The sequence below is a fragment of the Falco biarmicus genome, chromosome 1 (assembly GCF_023638135.1).
Source record: "Falco biarmicus isolate bFalBia1 chromosome 1, bFalBia1.pri, whole genome shotgun sequence".
In the NCBI taxonomy this organism is placed as follows: Eukaryota; Metazoa; Chordata; class Aves; order Falconiformes; family Falconidae; genus Falco; species Falco biarmicus.
The window spans coordinates 9,061,519-9,076,707 of NC_079288.1; the positions used below are offsets into that span (position 1 = coordinate 9,061,519).

At 51.3% G+C, this 15,189-nt stretch overlaps 1 protein-coding gene across 1 annotated transcript in view; it reads left to right on the plus strand.

Annotated features, from left to right (window-relative positions):
• The first annotated feature begins 1,572 nt into the window (after window positions 1-1,572).
• Window positions 1,573-15,189, plus strand: part of MAP2K4 (mitogen-activated protein kinase kinase 4) — a 90,241-nt gene continuing 76,624 nt past the window's right edge. Inside the window, exon 1 of the mRNA XM_056329871.1 lies at window positions 1,573-1,793. Coding sequence (XP_056185846.1) covers window positions 1,694-1,793 — 100 coding nt within the window. The 5' untranslated portion in view covers window positions 1,573-1,693. The remainder of the gene's footprint in view (window positions 1,794-15,189) is intronic.

Below are 15,189 nucleotides of genomic sequence, written 5' to 3' on the forward strand. Positions count from 1 at the left end.
TCTTTGTACAAGTTCTGCCAGGCGCTGGCACTGATAGTTACCACCCACGGTCCCACAGAAACCACATTTGGGAAGGGCTGTTCTTGTGGGAAGCTCTGGGTGCAAGTGCTTCCTGTTCTTCTCCAAGCAAAGCAGTGGAGGGGACAGACTGTATGCAGCTTTGAAGAGTCAGCAGTGCCTCTAGGGAAAGCAGGGGCCAGGGTGGGACAGCCTGGGGCAGCACCCCAAGTTCAGACCCAGCCAACAGGTTACTGGGATTTTGGCCTGAGTGTGTGAGGAGGTGGTGGTGTTCTCCAAGGCAAAGGGAAGCTGCATCCCTGGCAGGGAGGAAGATGACTTTGCTGGATTAGCAGGAGTTGGGAGAATGGAGCAGGAAGAGGGAGATGGTCAGGACCAGCTCTGCTGCCCTCCCCCACTCCTGAGAAAGGCAGCTCTGAAGTGTGAGATGCTCCGTGCAGAGCAGGGTTTGGGCTGAGGGCTGGGCTCCCTCTGTGCCCCAGGGACTACTTGGATCTCAGCCTGTCTCCCTGACCCCATGTGCAACTGAGCAGGGAAACCAGAAGACTCTAGGATGGGAGATGATGCTTTCCCAAGCTTGAAGCACAAGAGGAAAGAAAAATCTTGGCCTTAGTGCAAAATGAGATAAATAAATATGAGCTGAGCTGTCGGAAAAAGAAGAAAAAATGAAGGCCAGAAAGGGAGGCAGCTCCTGCCCCAACTTTTTTCCCCTCTTGCATTTGCACTTGCACAAAGGGTGGCAGTCAGCAGCTTCTGGAGGCAAGTCCAGTGCATGCTCAGGACCTGAGGGGTTTGATCCATCACCGCTTCCTTGGGAAGCATGGAGAACCCTGGGCAGTGGAGGGGCAGGGAGAGCCCGCCTGAGTGTGTCTGGCCTCTTTCATCAGTGGATCTCGGCTCCTAAAGGAGGTCAGTGTTATTTGTGTTCCACAGACAGGGAAGTGGGGGCTCTTAGAGGTGCAGGGACTTGCCCCAGTCAGGCAGGTGTCTGTGGAAGGCCGACCTCCCCGGGACCCGTGTCGCTGCTCCGAGCCCTGGCCCAGGCTGTCCCTGCGAGGGGCGGTCGGTTCGCTGGAGTCGGAGGCAGAATGGGAACGGCAGCTGGAAGGGGCAGCGGTGCCCGAGGGGGCAGCCAGGCCCGGGGCAGAGCGGCGGTGGCGGGAGGGGACGGTGCCCCGGGCGGAGCGGGATGCGGGGCGGGGGCGCTGCGCTGCCCGGGCCGGAGCCGCTGGCGGGGGGCGAAGTCACGGCGAAGGCGCCGAACTCGCTCAAGCGCTCGGAGCGGCTGCAGGACCCCGGGCCCCCGGGCGGGGGGCGCAGACGGCCGGGCCCGGTCGAAGGCCCGCGGGGGCAGAGCGCGGGGAGGGGCCGGGGGCGCGTCGCCGGCCCGGGGAAGCGGGAGGGAGCGGAGCGCGGCTGCCGCCAGCGGGCTGGGCACGCCGGGCACCCCGCGGCGGGCAGGGCTCCGGCTCTGGGGGCGGCGGGCGCTCCCCCCGCCCCGCCGCAGCGGCTGCCGCCGGGCGCCCCGCCTGGGAGGGGTTAAGCGGCGGCCCCAGCCCGGGGGCGGACGGGGCGGCTGCGGCGGCTGCTATACGGCGGCGGGGCTCTAGGTGTCCTGCCTGGGAGGGTCCCTGCTGCATTGCAGCCGCCGCGCTGCTCCCTCTCCGCGCACACAATGGCGACGCCCAGCCCCAGCGGCGGCTCCGGCGCCGGCGGCGGGAGCGGGCCGGGCCCGGGCGGCCCGCCGGCGCACGCCGCCGCCAGCAGCATGCAGGGTAAGCAGCCCCGCGCTAGGCCGCGGCCCGGCCGCCGCTTCCGGGCCGGGCGGCGCGCCCCGCTCTAGGCCCGGCCGGGCCCCAGCTCCGCCGTGCTCGCTGCGGGTCTCGCCCCGGCCGGGCTGTGCGGGCGCCGCGGGGCCGAGCCCCGAGCAGGGTGGGGAGCGGGGGGCGGCGGGCGGCGGCGCCGCGCCGGGCCCCTGCCCGCGGGAGCGCCTCGTCGGGGCGGGCGGCGGGCTCGGCCGGCCCCCGCAGGCCCGGGCTCCGGGTCGGCCCCGCTCCGGGCCTGCCGCGCCGCTGCCGCCTCCCGCCGCGCCCGGCGGGCTCCCGGGGAGAAGCGGGGCCGCGGCGCCGGGGGCTGCCCCGAGCCGTGCCCCGGCGGGGGCCACGCCGCCCCGGGTGGAGGGGCCGGACAAAGGCCGCCCGGGCGCCGCTCCGGCTCCTTCCAGCCGGGGACGGCAGCGCGGCCTCCCCGGGCCGGCCGGCGCCAGGCCGCGGGCGGCAGTACCCGTGGGCCCGGCCGGAGGGGCGGCCGGGGGGCCCTGCTCGTCGCTGGGCGCCTGGGCCTGGCGGGGCGGCCCCGGCCCCCACCCCGCTGCGCGGGCCCCGGCCTTTGTGCGCCGTCCTCGGGCAGGTGCTCGGTCGAGCAGCGCGGGGTGAAGTCGTGGCTCAGGTCTGCCGTGTGCCGGGGGCAGTTCGCGGTGCTGCAGCGAGGCCGGTGTGCCAGCGTCCTGCCCGGCCTGCTGGTGCCTGAGCGGGCTTGCGGAAGCGGGGGATATTTTTTGCAAAAGCCACGGCAGATGTTTTTCGAGTCTTCTCCCTCAAAGTCAGACCACTGGAAAACGCTCCCTGCTTGAGCAGCATTTTGGGCTGAGGCAGTGCTGTGCTGGGTTATTTATTTTTTAATTCAATATAGAGATGGCAACGCTGAAGAAGCAGTTTACTCTTTTGGGAGCACTCTCATCCTTTTTCAACAGAAGAAGGAAAGGTCGCACACTCTGTGAGAGAGCTGCAGGCACTCTCAGCAAATAATGTTTTCCCCAGTTCTTTGCTGTAGTCCTGTTGTGTCCTGCTAGTACAGACTGTGCTGGGACTGGTGGGGACCTGTTTGGGCAGGGAACTGATGATATAAACTAAAGAGTTTGGTATACTTGGCATAAAAAGGTGAATTTTTGCCGTTTGCAACTTCCTCTATGTGAGCTCTGGTGCCCGCTAGGTGAAGGAGTGGGCTACCTGTTGGGCCGTGGGAGGGTGGTATTAGCCATGTTTATAACAACTTTCAAAAACCTGAATCCCAAACCTTGTAAATTAAATGCCTGGATTAAAAATGTGATGTGCCACAGTGGTTCCAATAAGACAAGAAACAGCCTTGTTGCAGTGCAGTTGCAGCTCTCCATGTGTCCCCTTGTGTTTCCACCTGACCCCTGTTTTTCACATTTATGAATTGTTCCCCTGAATCCTGTGTATCCTCAGGGCTGAGAGCTGCTTTTGCACCCTGAGTGCAGCACCTGTGATGCTCTGTAAGCTTGTGATGATGTAGCAGCTGCATCTTTTCTCCAGGTGAAGGAAGGGCAGTTATTTCTGTTGGGTTAAACTGGCAATTTGGCTTAAAGTGGCAAATCAGGACAGTGGGGCCAGTTTGATGATATGCAAGTGCTTGTGTGTTAGGGTGCTTTTTTCTTAAGTGAGCAGCTGAGGTGCCCTGGGAGGAGCTGAGTGTGGCATCCTGGGCAGGCTCTGGAGGAGCAGGTTGCCGTGGCAGTGGTGGTGAGGGCAGGTTCCTCAGACCAGCAAGAAGCTCCATCCCAGGCAGACTGCCAGGGCCTCGCTGCTGCCGTGCAACTGCTCGTGCAAAGCCAGGGGAGGCTGTGGGTGTGATGGGAAGGGGCTGGATGTGTCCGCAGGTGATCTGCAGTCTGCCAGGGCAGGCCTGACAGCTCTCAGAGGTGTACCATGACATTGCCCCAAGCATGTGTCCCACTTGGCACTGTCTCCCTGCTGACGCTGAGGCAAGCTGAGCTGTGGCAAAGCAAACCCACCAAAAAGCGGTGAGTTTTCTGCAGTTTGGATGCCCAGCGTTTGCTTGTGGTGGCGTTGGGCAGGCACTGGTGCAAGGAAGGTGTTGGAATGCATTGCTGAGTAGGGAGAAAAGTAGGTAGGACTTCATCAGTGTTGACTTAATTGGCTTAAACAGTATGGTGGAGCAAGGAAGTCATTAAGCTGGAAACAAGTAATTATATTTAAAAAAAAAAAAAAAAAAAAGAAGAAAAGTTTTGCTCAGTTAATTTTCAGCCAGAAACGCTCTCTGACCTGGCTTGTGCAACTGCTGCTGCGAGGGAGGTGGTGAGCACAGGGGGGGGGTGGGACAATTCCCACGAGTGCAGCCTGTGCCCGCTGCCGGGGTGCTGTGGCAGTGCTCCTCTGGACAGCCATCCATCGCGTTTGGAGGCTGTACTCAGAGGACGCGTGCTGGGGCAAGCTGGCCTGGGGTGGGAGCTCTTGCAGGAGATTTGTTTTGGTGTGAGGGCTGACGGTTTTGTATGGGGGAGTTGGCAGGAGCTGGGAGTAGGGAGAAGTCTTCATGGAAATTGAGGCCCATCACACTGATGTCTGGAGCTAGGGTGGCAGATCCAGAAGGTCTCTACAGGCCACTGTGTTCTGTTTTTAATTCAGTATCCTACAGCGTTTTTGATGTGCACAAGCTAAAGCCCCTCCAGGTGACAACACTGAGATGATGGCAAACCGAGGTGTCCCCATGCTGGGCTTACTTTTGCAGCCACGGCACTCCAGTCTTGCAATCAAGCAAGGGGTTGCTTTGGTTCTTGTCACCCTTAGTGTTCTGCGTGCCCCAGCTTCACTTGTCTTTTCTTGGCTCACTACATCAGCTGTTAATGCCCGTGAACCTGGGAGTTTGTTTCTTCCCTAAGCGTCCCCCTGCCTGGTGTTGATGGTGCCATGTTCAGGGCATGGTTGACAGCTCAAAGACAAAGAAGAGCTGGAATTCTAAGTACTGAAAATAGATCCGACTTCATAATTTTTGAAATTTTTGTTGCGTGCTAACTGAAGTCTGTCTGAATGCCAGTGACTGCTGGTGTGAAGAATTGTTGTCCTTAGTTATGTGTAATGTTAAAGTCCAGGAGCAGTCCTGCATATTTATGTCCCCAGTGTTTTGTGGAGAAAAGAGAGATTCTGTGGGAAGTTAGATATCCCACTTTGACAGTGATTTAAGAAAAAAAAAAAAAAAAAAGAAAAGCCACCCAAACTGTAATTGGAGGAATTTTACATTTCTTTCATTGCCAAAATTAGTAATAACCTTTACTGCTGACATTATGTAGAAAACTATGATTTGAAGAATGGTGCTGTTAAATCTAGAATTGTAACTAATTCCAAGGCATAGGAAGAATTTTGATTCTAACTGCAATCTGTGGAGTCACTTATCCTATCTCCAGTGCCAAGCAGGAGCTGGAACCCCTTTTTAACTGGCTGTTAGGAATTCAGCTCCTGCTTTCAGCATTCAGGAATACTGAAGACTGCTGGGACTTCTCAAAGTACTTGTTGCTTGGGATGCTCTGATGTCTTTCAGAAGCAAAGTGTATGCACTGCATGTGTCTTTTTGGAGTATGCATAATGGTTCAGATGTGTTGGGTGGGAATTCCTGACCTGTTCAGCTGGAATTTGGTGTTCTCTGTTCCCTTCTCATGTGTGGTCCTGTCTGGTCCCCCATTGAGGCCTTTGCCCTCTCTACCCCACTCTGGCCATAACCTTTCTGTTTAGCAAAAATCAGAGAAGGTCCATATCTGGTGAGAGAGTTCTCTGTGGATATGAGGCAAGGAACCTGGGCAGGGAGGTTGTTGGGGGTGTCTGTTGGCATGCACCAAGAGACTAAGCAGAGTCCTGCTATCACCCTTGGATGCCATTCAGGATGTCAGTAACTTACTGGAGTTAGGAAATGAGTTTCTGGCTATGTACAAGGAAGCTCTGTACCTTTCCCTGCCTGGCAGGAAAGAACTGCTGGGAGGCTTTTTGAGAGGCCAAGGATTGTTCATGTTTGGCAGATGATGGTATTGGTGAGTGCTGCAACGGACTTTGAAAACACTGTGTCTTTGGGGTAATCATAGTTACTTCAGACAGACTGCTGTCAAAAGCAGAATATTACTTGAAACCATTTGTGGGCATCACTGTGACCAGTATGATCCTTGGTATGGGAATTTGGTAAGATGCCACGTCTCCTGTATCCTGCTTCTCTTTGTGTTGCTGCCTTTGCAAGTGCAAGGAGTGATTGGAGCAGCTCCTTTCCCTGCTGCTGAAGGTGCTCCTGGACCCAGGCCTGGCAGGAGGAGAGGAACGGGATGCTGATGCCTCGATGTTGAGATGTTGGATCTGCTGGGGTGCAGTGTGGGGACTGTCAAAAGGCTGGCAGGTAGACTTACCTCTCTGAGCAGAGGGGCACAGTGCATGCTGAAGGTAAGAGGAGCCCCAGTGAACGTGGCAGGTTGCTCAGGGAACCTCAGAGAGGGGAATTTGGGGAACAAGAAGGCAGTGGGGAGGTGGAAGCATTGTGAAGCAAAGGGAGCAGATTGCCTGCAAAGCAGTTTATGAGTGGCCAGGTAAAATGAAACATACGATGTAAATAAGAAAACAAGGGAAAGAGAAGAGAACAAGGTAAGGAGAGAGAGGAGGCTGGAGGGAAGAATTAGTCCTTGTCCTCAGCAGGTAGTAAAATAAGGTTTTTCTGTCACTGTGTATTAATTACCTGTTCTTACTCTAATGTAGGCAGTGAGTTGTATCTTTAGCAGGTGGGAACTGACTGAATAAAATGAGGAGGTGACTGCACTTACCCTTGCCCACAGTGGAATTATAAAACCAGTGTGTGTTAACGTATGCCGCTGATGCAAGCTGACACTGGCAGAGCTGTCAGATTGATGGGTGTTTGTTCACTTAGACATGTTTGTATTTATTATGGAAGGTAAAGATAGTTGTGTGGTGAACAAACCAATGTATTACAGTTTGTTTGTGCCTACCAGTTTATTCCTGTACAGTATCTCTGCCAGAACATGGCTAAGCATATCTGCCTTGTGCCCAGGTCTTAGCGTACACCTGCGCATGTAGGACTGTATTCATAGGTAAGCATATGTGTTTGCATTTTAGCTTTCCATTTTGGTTTACTTGTAATTGTTAATATGTTTGTTTTCCTGGTAAAGGGGCAGCCCAAAAGCAGTAGTTAGTCTCATCAGATGCTGGGAGGGTTTTTCAGTTATTTTATGCTGATTTGATGGAGCTGACAGGAGTGGAAATCACACTGTTGCGTGTCAAAATGAGAGCCGTCCAGCAAGAGAAAAATGAGTTCTGTAAGGAAGAAAAAAAAAGAAAGAAAATGTGTTCTTTCCAAGCTTAAATGTGGGAGACTCCTCAACAAAATCATTAACTGGTGTGTACACGGTGAAGCGTTACTTACAGGAGTCTTGCGGAACTACATCATGCTTTGCCTGTATCAAACATAAACACCTTGTTAGCATCGTACAGCTGGGATGCGATTGCTGCCTTTGAAGTCAGATGTCTTCTATTGGATTTAGGTTTAGATAAGGACTTGGCAGTGTTAGGTTAATGGTTGCACTCTGTGATCTTGGAGGTCTTTTCCAACCTAAACAATTCTGTGATTCTGTAAGATTTTGTGTGAGGTGACCTCAGTTTTTGCTGTCTGCTTCTCAATGAATGGAAGGAGTAGCTGCTGTAGCCTGTGGAGGCTGGAAAGAAAAACTGCATGAGAGAAGGAAGCTGCATCAGGTGTTTGTGTAGTGCTCTGCCCTGCAGGGCAGGAACTGGCAGCCAGTGTTCATCCAAGTTTCACTGGAGTGATGTTTATAAAGAAGGTACAAAAATCTGAATGGCTGTAATGCTTCTGGCATGCTCTCAGAAGCTGGAGTGTAGTGATCTGGACCAGCCTTCAAAAGGTGCTGGTTATGTTCCCAGATCTCGTGTACCTTATGTAAAATGGACTGCACTGTGTTCACCAAAGCTAGAAATGCCTCCTTAGATGTGTATGTTTTTGTTGCCGTTCTGCTCTGTGCTGAGACAGCAGCATCCCGCTCAGGGAGGTGGAAATTGTTGTGCTGCAGCAGGAGAGTAAAGAAAACCCAGCTGGTTTTGGCAGTGGAAGCTTTTCATCGTGGTTCAGGGGTTGTCATCTTGGGGCTTGGGCTCTTCCATGGATATTTTGGTCAGGGTAAATTATTACTATTGTACAGTCTGGCCTCCTGCTTTGGAGGGATGAACAAATGTTTGGGGGATTCCTGTGTTGGTCCTGGTCAGAAACCCAGTCCTTGTAAAGGCACCAGTTCAGGAGAATCTGTGTCTTTAAGTCAAGTGGTCCAGTAGTTATTGCATTCTTAGGTGAGTTTGTGTTGGGTTTTTTTATCAGTTTGGTCAGTTTCTGGTTGTTGGTTGCTGGTGGAGGAGCCCTCCTCCAGCAATCTCCCTGTGCAGTTACCGTGCTGCTCACTTGGCCAACGTCTTCAGTAGTGTGAATCCTGCGCCATGTTATTCTGCTGGCATTCCCTGTTAAGGGCTTTTGTTTGTCTTCTAGATCCTCTGATTTCTTTTTATGTTGCAGGCTTGTTTGCAGAAGAAATGTGTGAGCAGTGGGTAGATGATAGCGTAGTGCCTGATGAGCACTGAAATATTCTTCCTTTAAAAAAGGTATGTTGCTATAACTGGATTAATTAATGTGTGGCAGTTAACTCATGGTAAATCCCTAGTGAGAGACACTTCACCTGTGTTTCTTCAGTTCAACTTGGAGGTAACTTGAATACTGTCTTTGCTAGGTTTTGACAGTGGAATAGCTAATGCATGTTAGTTACCGGTCCGTATGCACGTGCCACTCTTTGGTGGTGATGGCACTTCTGTTTGGAGGGCATCTGAAACAAAAGCTGTGAGGCTCACCCCCCTCAGTAGGCAACTAACTTAGTTGTTTAGGGTGATTGTTAAAATATCAAGATATTTAATTATCAAAATCATTGAGAAGGTGCTCTAAGTTATTCTGAAGGTGCTGAGGGATTAAGTCATTGTCCATAAAACCTGAAATTGCAGGGAGAGTGTTTCGTCTCATTCTCCTGGGACAAGGTTGCAGGAAGGATTTGTGTAACCCACCTCCTTCAACCACTGATGAGTTGTTGGACAAGTTACCCATTAAAAATCCCTTGCTGAGGTTTGCTAGGTGGACTCATATAAACTGCATGTAAGATGCTTGGCAAAGTGCCACCACATGTGGCAGCCTCTTGAAAGGGGTATTCCTGAGTTATGAGCTTTGTATTGACTGCAGGTGCTGATACAGAGATACCTTTAACGTGCACAGCCCATCTATCTGTTCACCCTGTAGGCATCTGTCTCCCTTGTAGAGGCCGGGTTGGTCCCCTCGCCCTGTGAGCGGTCCCAGCTCGGGAGCTAGCCTTCCCCTCGCAGGGGGCAGAGCTGTGGTGCCGGTGAGGGGGTAGGATGCTGCTGCTGGGGGTGGCAGGAGGGAGGGAGCCGACCTTCCAGAGGCAGACGGGGGCTGTGGTGGCTTGGCTCCATCGCCTTTCAAAGCGTGCCTGTGCGGCACACTGCACATATGCTTATCCTAAATCCTGTGCCCGCTAAACTAATCTAAGCCGAAGTCAGTTGCTTGCATTGGGAAGCATGTCCCTTCACAAGCTCCTGTCGGGCGCGGATGCTGTCAGTGTCTAAGGCCAGACAGCCCTCATAGTGCGGGCAGGGCAGAGCTGCGTGCTGTCTGCGGGACAGCCTGATGCTTCTGGCTCACTGAGGAGCCCCTGCTGCCGGGCTGCGCCTCTGCCAAAATAATTCGTCCAGCCTCCCCAGCCACCATCTTTCCTGGGTGTGTTGATGTGGGTGGTGGGCTCAATTAGTTCATCTGGCTCCTATTTTTCTTGGGCTTCTTTTGGTGAGGTTATGGTTTTTGTGTCTGTATGTGTGTTTTTGATTGTCAGGAATCAAGCAAATTTCCACAGTTGCATTGTGCTGGCAAGCCACAAGCGTAAGAAATCAGTGCTCTGATGTAACCTTAGGAGTTAGAAGAGCACCGTATTGGGGCTAATAATCTTCCTCCCTGCCTTTAATCTCAGTGTTTTTCCTCTTAGTAACTGTGCCTGACCGGATTGGTCTTTTTTTCTGAGACAATTCTTGAAGGGAAGGACAGACTGTAGGGAGATTTGCAGTGGGACAGACTTGAACTCATTCGTATGATTTAATATGGTAAACTTGGAGCACCCGGAGCACAGGAGGGATTAATTTTAAACCAAAGGATGTAAAAGGAGACTAATAAACTTTGCCAGCCGTATACATTGGGAAATGCCAATAAGGGGGGAAGGGAGAATTGAAAACTTGCTCTGCCTCAGTGTTTGAGCGTTCCTCAGCCACGGCGACACAGCTTTGTGTTGGCCTGAGCGTCTGTGTGCGGGAGGTGGTGTTCTGGACAGGCTGCATTGCTGACTTTAGTTTTAAACTTTTCATTCTGCTTTGTTTTAAGTCTTATGCCCATCTCTTATGGGCATCTGCAATCTTACTAGGATTCCTTTTGTTTGAGGGGAGGCTTTAGATCTTGAGCATGACGTGCATTTCTTGGTCTACTTAGGTGGCCATTGCTTTGAGATAAGTTCTGCAGTTAGTGCAGCTGCAGTGTTCGCGCCTCCTCGTGTTGGGTGGAAAGGTGCAGGCATGACTTTTATCAAATGTCATAGGTTTATTTAAGTTCCTGTGTGCAGTATCTGTGAATTTGTGAGGAGATGAGACTCAATAAGCAAAGGTCCTTGTGGAGCTCTCTGCACTGCCCATTGGATGCCTGCTGTACGCCTGCATGGACCCCATGCAGGGCATGAGCTATCGTTGGCCTGGATTTGCATCTGGAGCATCATGTGATGCTGTAGAGCATCTTCCAGAATGCATGACCTTGACTCCTCAGGCTGTAGCCTTCCGTGGAGGGATCTCTGCTATTGCTATTTGTGAGGAAATACAACACGGTGTTGCCAAGCATCCCCTCCCCGTCTCCCTCCTGGTTCTGCTCTCAAACGAGCTAAACTGCTGTTCACATGAACACGTGCAATAACTGTGCTTAGCGGGGTATGGTCCATTAACTTTTGTATGAGCATCAAGGGAGATGGAGAGCATGTATATTGCACAAATTGCGTATTTATTAGCTGCTAAATTGATTTCCTCTTCTGCAAATCGAAGCCTTTGTGTTTGCCCTTTACTGGAGGCAGGGCGAGCCCTCCAGGAAGCAGACAGCTTGCGCTGATCCTGGAGCGAACAAAGAGTCCAAGCGCCAGGAATTAGTCTGTGTTTTAAATAATATATCTGATCTTTCTGAGGTGCTTCAGAAGATACCCTGTGGCGTAAGGAGAACAGCTGTCGGGAGCAGACAGAGCTGAGCCAAAAGGAGTAGGTCCTTTTATCAGTTTTTGTCTAGGCTTATTTTTTTTCTGTGGGCCAAAAGGGTTTTATGGTTTGCTTTGGACTTAATTCTCTGGAAGCGGTTCTCTGAACTGAATTAGCTATCACTTTGCTTTTGGACCAGAGCTTAAAGTGTTTGTACTTGGAAGAGGTTTGTGGACCGAGATAAAACAGTTTCCTTTAAAAACACATTGCTGTGTTGCTTTGACCTGGGAGGGGTTATGGACTAAGATAAAAGCATTGCATTTGGAAATCACTTCTGGGGAGCGATGGGACAGTGTTTGAGTTTTCCTGCAAAGACCAGTTCTCCTCTTCTGAACAGTGTCAGTTCAGGACCTGGTCTCATGCCAAACACTGGAAACCTTGCCCTACCTTTGATGTCCTCTTCTTTCCTCATGTCCCACTTAGATATGTGGATGGGCAGAGGGAAGGAAGGGAGAAGATGACTAGAACTGCTTCGTGTAGGGCTGGCCAAGGTGGTGGCCCAGAGCCAAGGATAGACATGGAGGTTCTGTCCATTCTTCAAGGTACACTTTGCCTTGGGGTGGCAGGAACAGTCAGCATGGTGAAACCGGGGTGTTTAGATGTTTACTTTTGAACTGGTTTCCTCACTGATTGGGGGAAAAGTAGAGGTCAGCGCTCTCCTTTCTGATCTGATGTAGCCCAGCTGTTGTAACTATAAAGCGTAACTGTATGGTGTAAGTATGTAGGCAAGTTTATGCAAAGGAGTTCTGAATGAGCTTGGCTTTTGACTGGAAGAAAAAGGAGTTTGATGTAAAGGTTTGGAGACGTGCTGCTTTAGGCAGCAGCATGGTAGTTGAGTTCTTGCTGCACTGGAGGCACACATTGCTGAATATCTGAACAAGCTTGCCAGTGTTCTCCTGGAAAAGCAAAATATATTTAAAAATATATTTATTTCTTTTTGAGAAGAGTTGAAGTACCATCCTGGAGCTTATCTGCCCAGCTGGTTATGCCAGAGCTGCGGCCAAGTGTACTTCCTACAGGTTAAGCTTTGCCACTGTGCATTAGTGCTTGGCATCCTTGGGCCTGAGAAGAAGAATTTACTCTCTGGCCTGTTCCTGTGGCTTCATCCCTGCTGATGAGGACCACAGCTGAACAAACAGGAGAAGGATCTTCTCAGCAAGTGTGAAAGCAGTGAAGGTTGAGACAGGAGTGGTGGGAACTGGTGTCTGTGGCCCACGCGTGTGTGTCTGTATGCTTGTGTGGGAAGGCTTGGCTGGTTTCCCCATCAGGGACATCATTTGGGATATTCTGTGACTTGAACTGGAAATTCCAAGTCTGATTTGTCGGTACGGCTGCTTTTTCTCCTGCCCTACAAAAATAAACTGTAAATGAAGAATGTGTGAATGCAGGGTTTATTTCAGTGAAGACACGAAATGTTTCTGGGGCTGGTCATTTGCTTTAATATAGATGAGTCTTAGTCACGACTGACTTGAACAGGAGCCCGTAACTGAACTGGCAGCAGGGAACCTGCTTCATTGCTGAGCTGCCAAAGGTCTGAGCTGCAACCTGCCTCGTGCCAGGGCACTGTGCTGCTCTCGCAGCACCTGGGATGGAGTCCAGGAGCTGCTTGTCCACGGTGCTATTTCCATTTAGTAAATAGAAGCTTTCTGGGAAGGTTTGTGTTGGGTTTCCCTCTCAAAACTGATTAATACTCTGACTTTGGCAGCAAAGCTCCGAATGCTCAGTGTTCATGTCCTCAGAGTAATCTTGTGCTGGCATGTCCTGAATCTTTGAGACCCAAACCAAACACAATAAATGCTTTGTGGTGATGTTCTTCAGCTGGTTGATGGTCCACACTGTGGAGCAATGCATCAGACTGCAGGTGTAATAATGATACTGGGGTCAAAATCTTGCTCTCCCTTTGGGCATTGTGTTCAAGAGATGTGGGTTTAGCAACCAGTATTGGTTGCTCCCTGGCAGTTGAGCTGGTGAAGGTGAATGTTGGGTCATCTTTGTCCAGGCCAGCAGCAGCTGCTGCTGCTTTACTGCCCAGCAGGAATGTGCCAGGAGAACAAGGGACTGCTCGGTCCGTGTTACATCCAGAGAGGTCCATGGGATGACTAAGGGTGACAGAGTGTCCCTGTTTGCTGTGGGTTACAGCGTTCTCTGCATTTGAAGCAGTCTCACGGCAATAGTTTCTTCTAAGTTTCTACTCATAGTTAAAAGTCCAAAAGCTGTCGCTGTGATGTGCTAGAGGAAGAGGCTATTCCCGGTACTTCAGATATTGCAGAAATTGTAATTGTGAACAGAACTGGCAAGTGATCCTGTGAAGTAATTTTGCCCAGTGCTTCAGAGGAACAAGGTAACCAGTATATGCTAGGAGAAAAGTTCCCTCAGTCCCAAGTATGGCAGTTGTTTTAGATGACTGAGTTTGAGATGCTCTGGTCCATGTTAGGGCTCAAAGAAAGACAAAGACCCTTGAAAATCTCTTTTTAAAAAAATAAAATCACACAGTGGAAAAGCAATGAGAGAATTCTGTCCCCTGCTACGTGTGCACAAACACTCATGCTCGCTCTACCAGTATCAGCCGGATCCCAGCTAATATGGTAAGCCCTTCACTCCCTGCCACAGAGATTATAGCAAGCTGGATACACAAGAAATCCTACCACAAGTTTAATATTTTGTCTCCAGTAGTTACCCCTTTCTACCTCACATATAAGCATGTCAAGCTCTTTTTTTAAAAACAGCTTTGACTCTTTGCTTTCTGGAGGACAATTTCAGTCATTAGCTGGAGATGTTCCTTCAGCTGGCAGGCTGTGGTGATTTCATGACAACTGTGTAGCTGTTGATCGGTCATCTTTAACATGCATGCTGCTGCTTCCTCTGTAATGCCTGCTTTTTGGAGGTGTTTCAGGGCGTGATGATATTCCTGCCCTGGTGTGCCTTGGGCTAGGCAAGGAACTGGCCTCTGCTACCCTTTCCAGGAAACAGGCGCTCTCTTCCTGCGGATGGGGAGTTTCTTGCTATGCCTTTGGAGTTCACTTTGGCTCTAGAGGTTGCTGATGGCCTTGCGTGGGGCAGAAAATGTGGGCAACAGGACCATGCTGATGCCTCCAGCTTCCCCTGGGTGTCTCCCAGGGCAGCAGCACCAGCAGCAGACCCCAGCTGTGCTGGTGCAGCATTTGGTCAGCCACAAACAGAGGAGAGCATTGCATCGCTGATACAAGGATGGCGTTAAGTAGCTCCCACCTTCTCAGCAAAAACTTGTGAGTCCTGCTGTAGTGGAGAAATTTTGACGTCTTAAACCAAGTCATTGCTGGCCAGTTTTCTCTGGGGTGAGACCTGAAGCGGACAGAGAGCAGCATTGGCTCTGGCCGCAGGCTGTGCGCAGATGGCTGCGAAGGCAGAAAACGTATTTGTGGTGCTGTGATACCTTGCAAGGGCCAGGAGAACCCTTTGGTGTTTTCCTGGGAGCTCTGAGGGAGAAGGAGTTAATGAGGACAAGGGCAAGGGAAGAAGATAGCTGGATCTGTGTTGGGGCTACTGGCTGATATTTTTGCAGCAGTCTTCTGTTACCCAGCGTGAGACCGTGGGGATTAGCCGGGCAGACTGTCAGGCTCCTCCTGTGCTGAAGACCTGCCTGCCCTTTGCACAGCAGTAGAGCTTTTTTCCGGGGACTTTCAAAATCCAGCAGACTTGGGGAAATTTTGTTGAGAGACTCTGGTTCCTGTTTCTTCAGCAGAGGAACTTTGTGTTTGCCCCCAGTTCTAGGACTTTGAAAGGATGAAAAACTTGTATAACCCTCAAAAGAATCATGTTTGGTATAGTAGCTTATAATAACATGATGGAAAAGGAAGGCAAGGAGATGAACAGAAAAAACCCAAGCAGATAAAAATGGAATTCACCATCTCTGAAAATATTAATATATTCAGAGTATCAGTTTTGACTTCAAAACCTCTTCTAAGAACCACAGTGCAGCTGAGCAGCA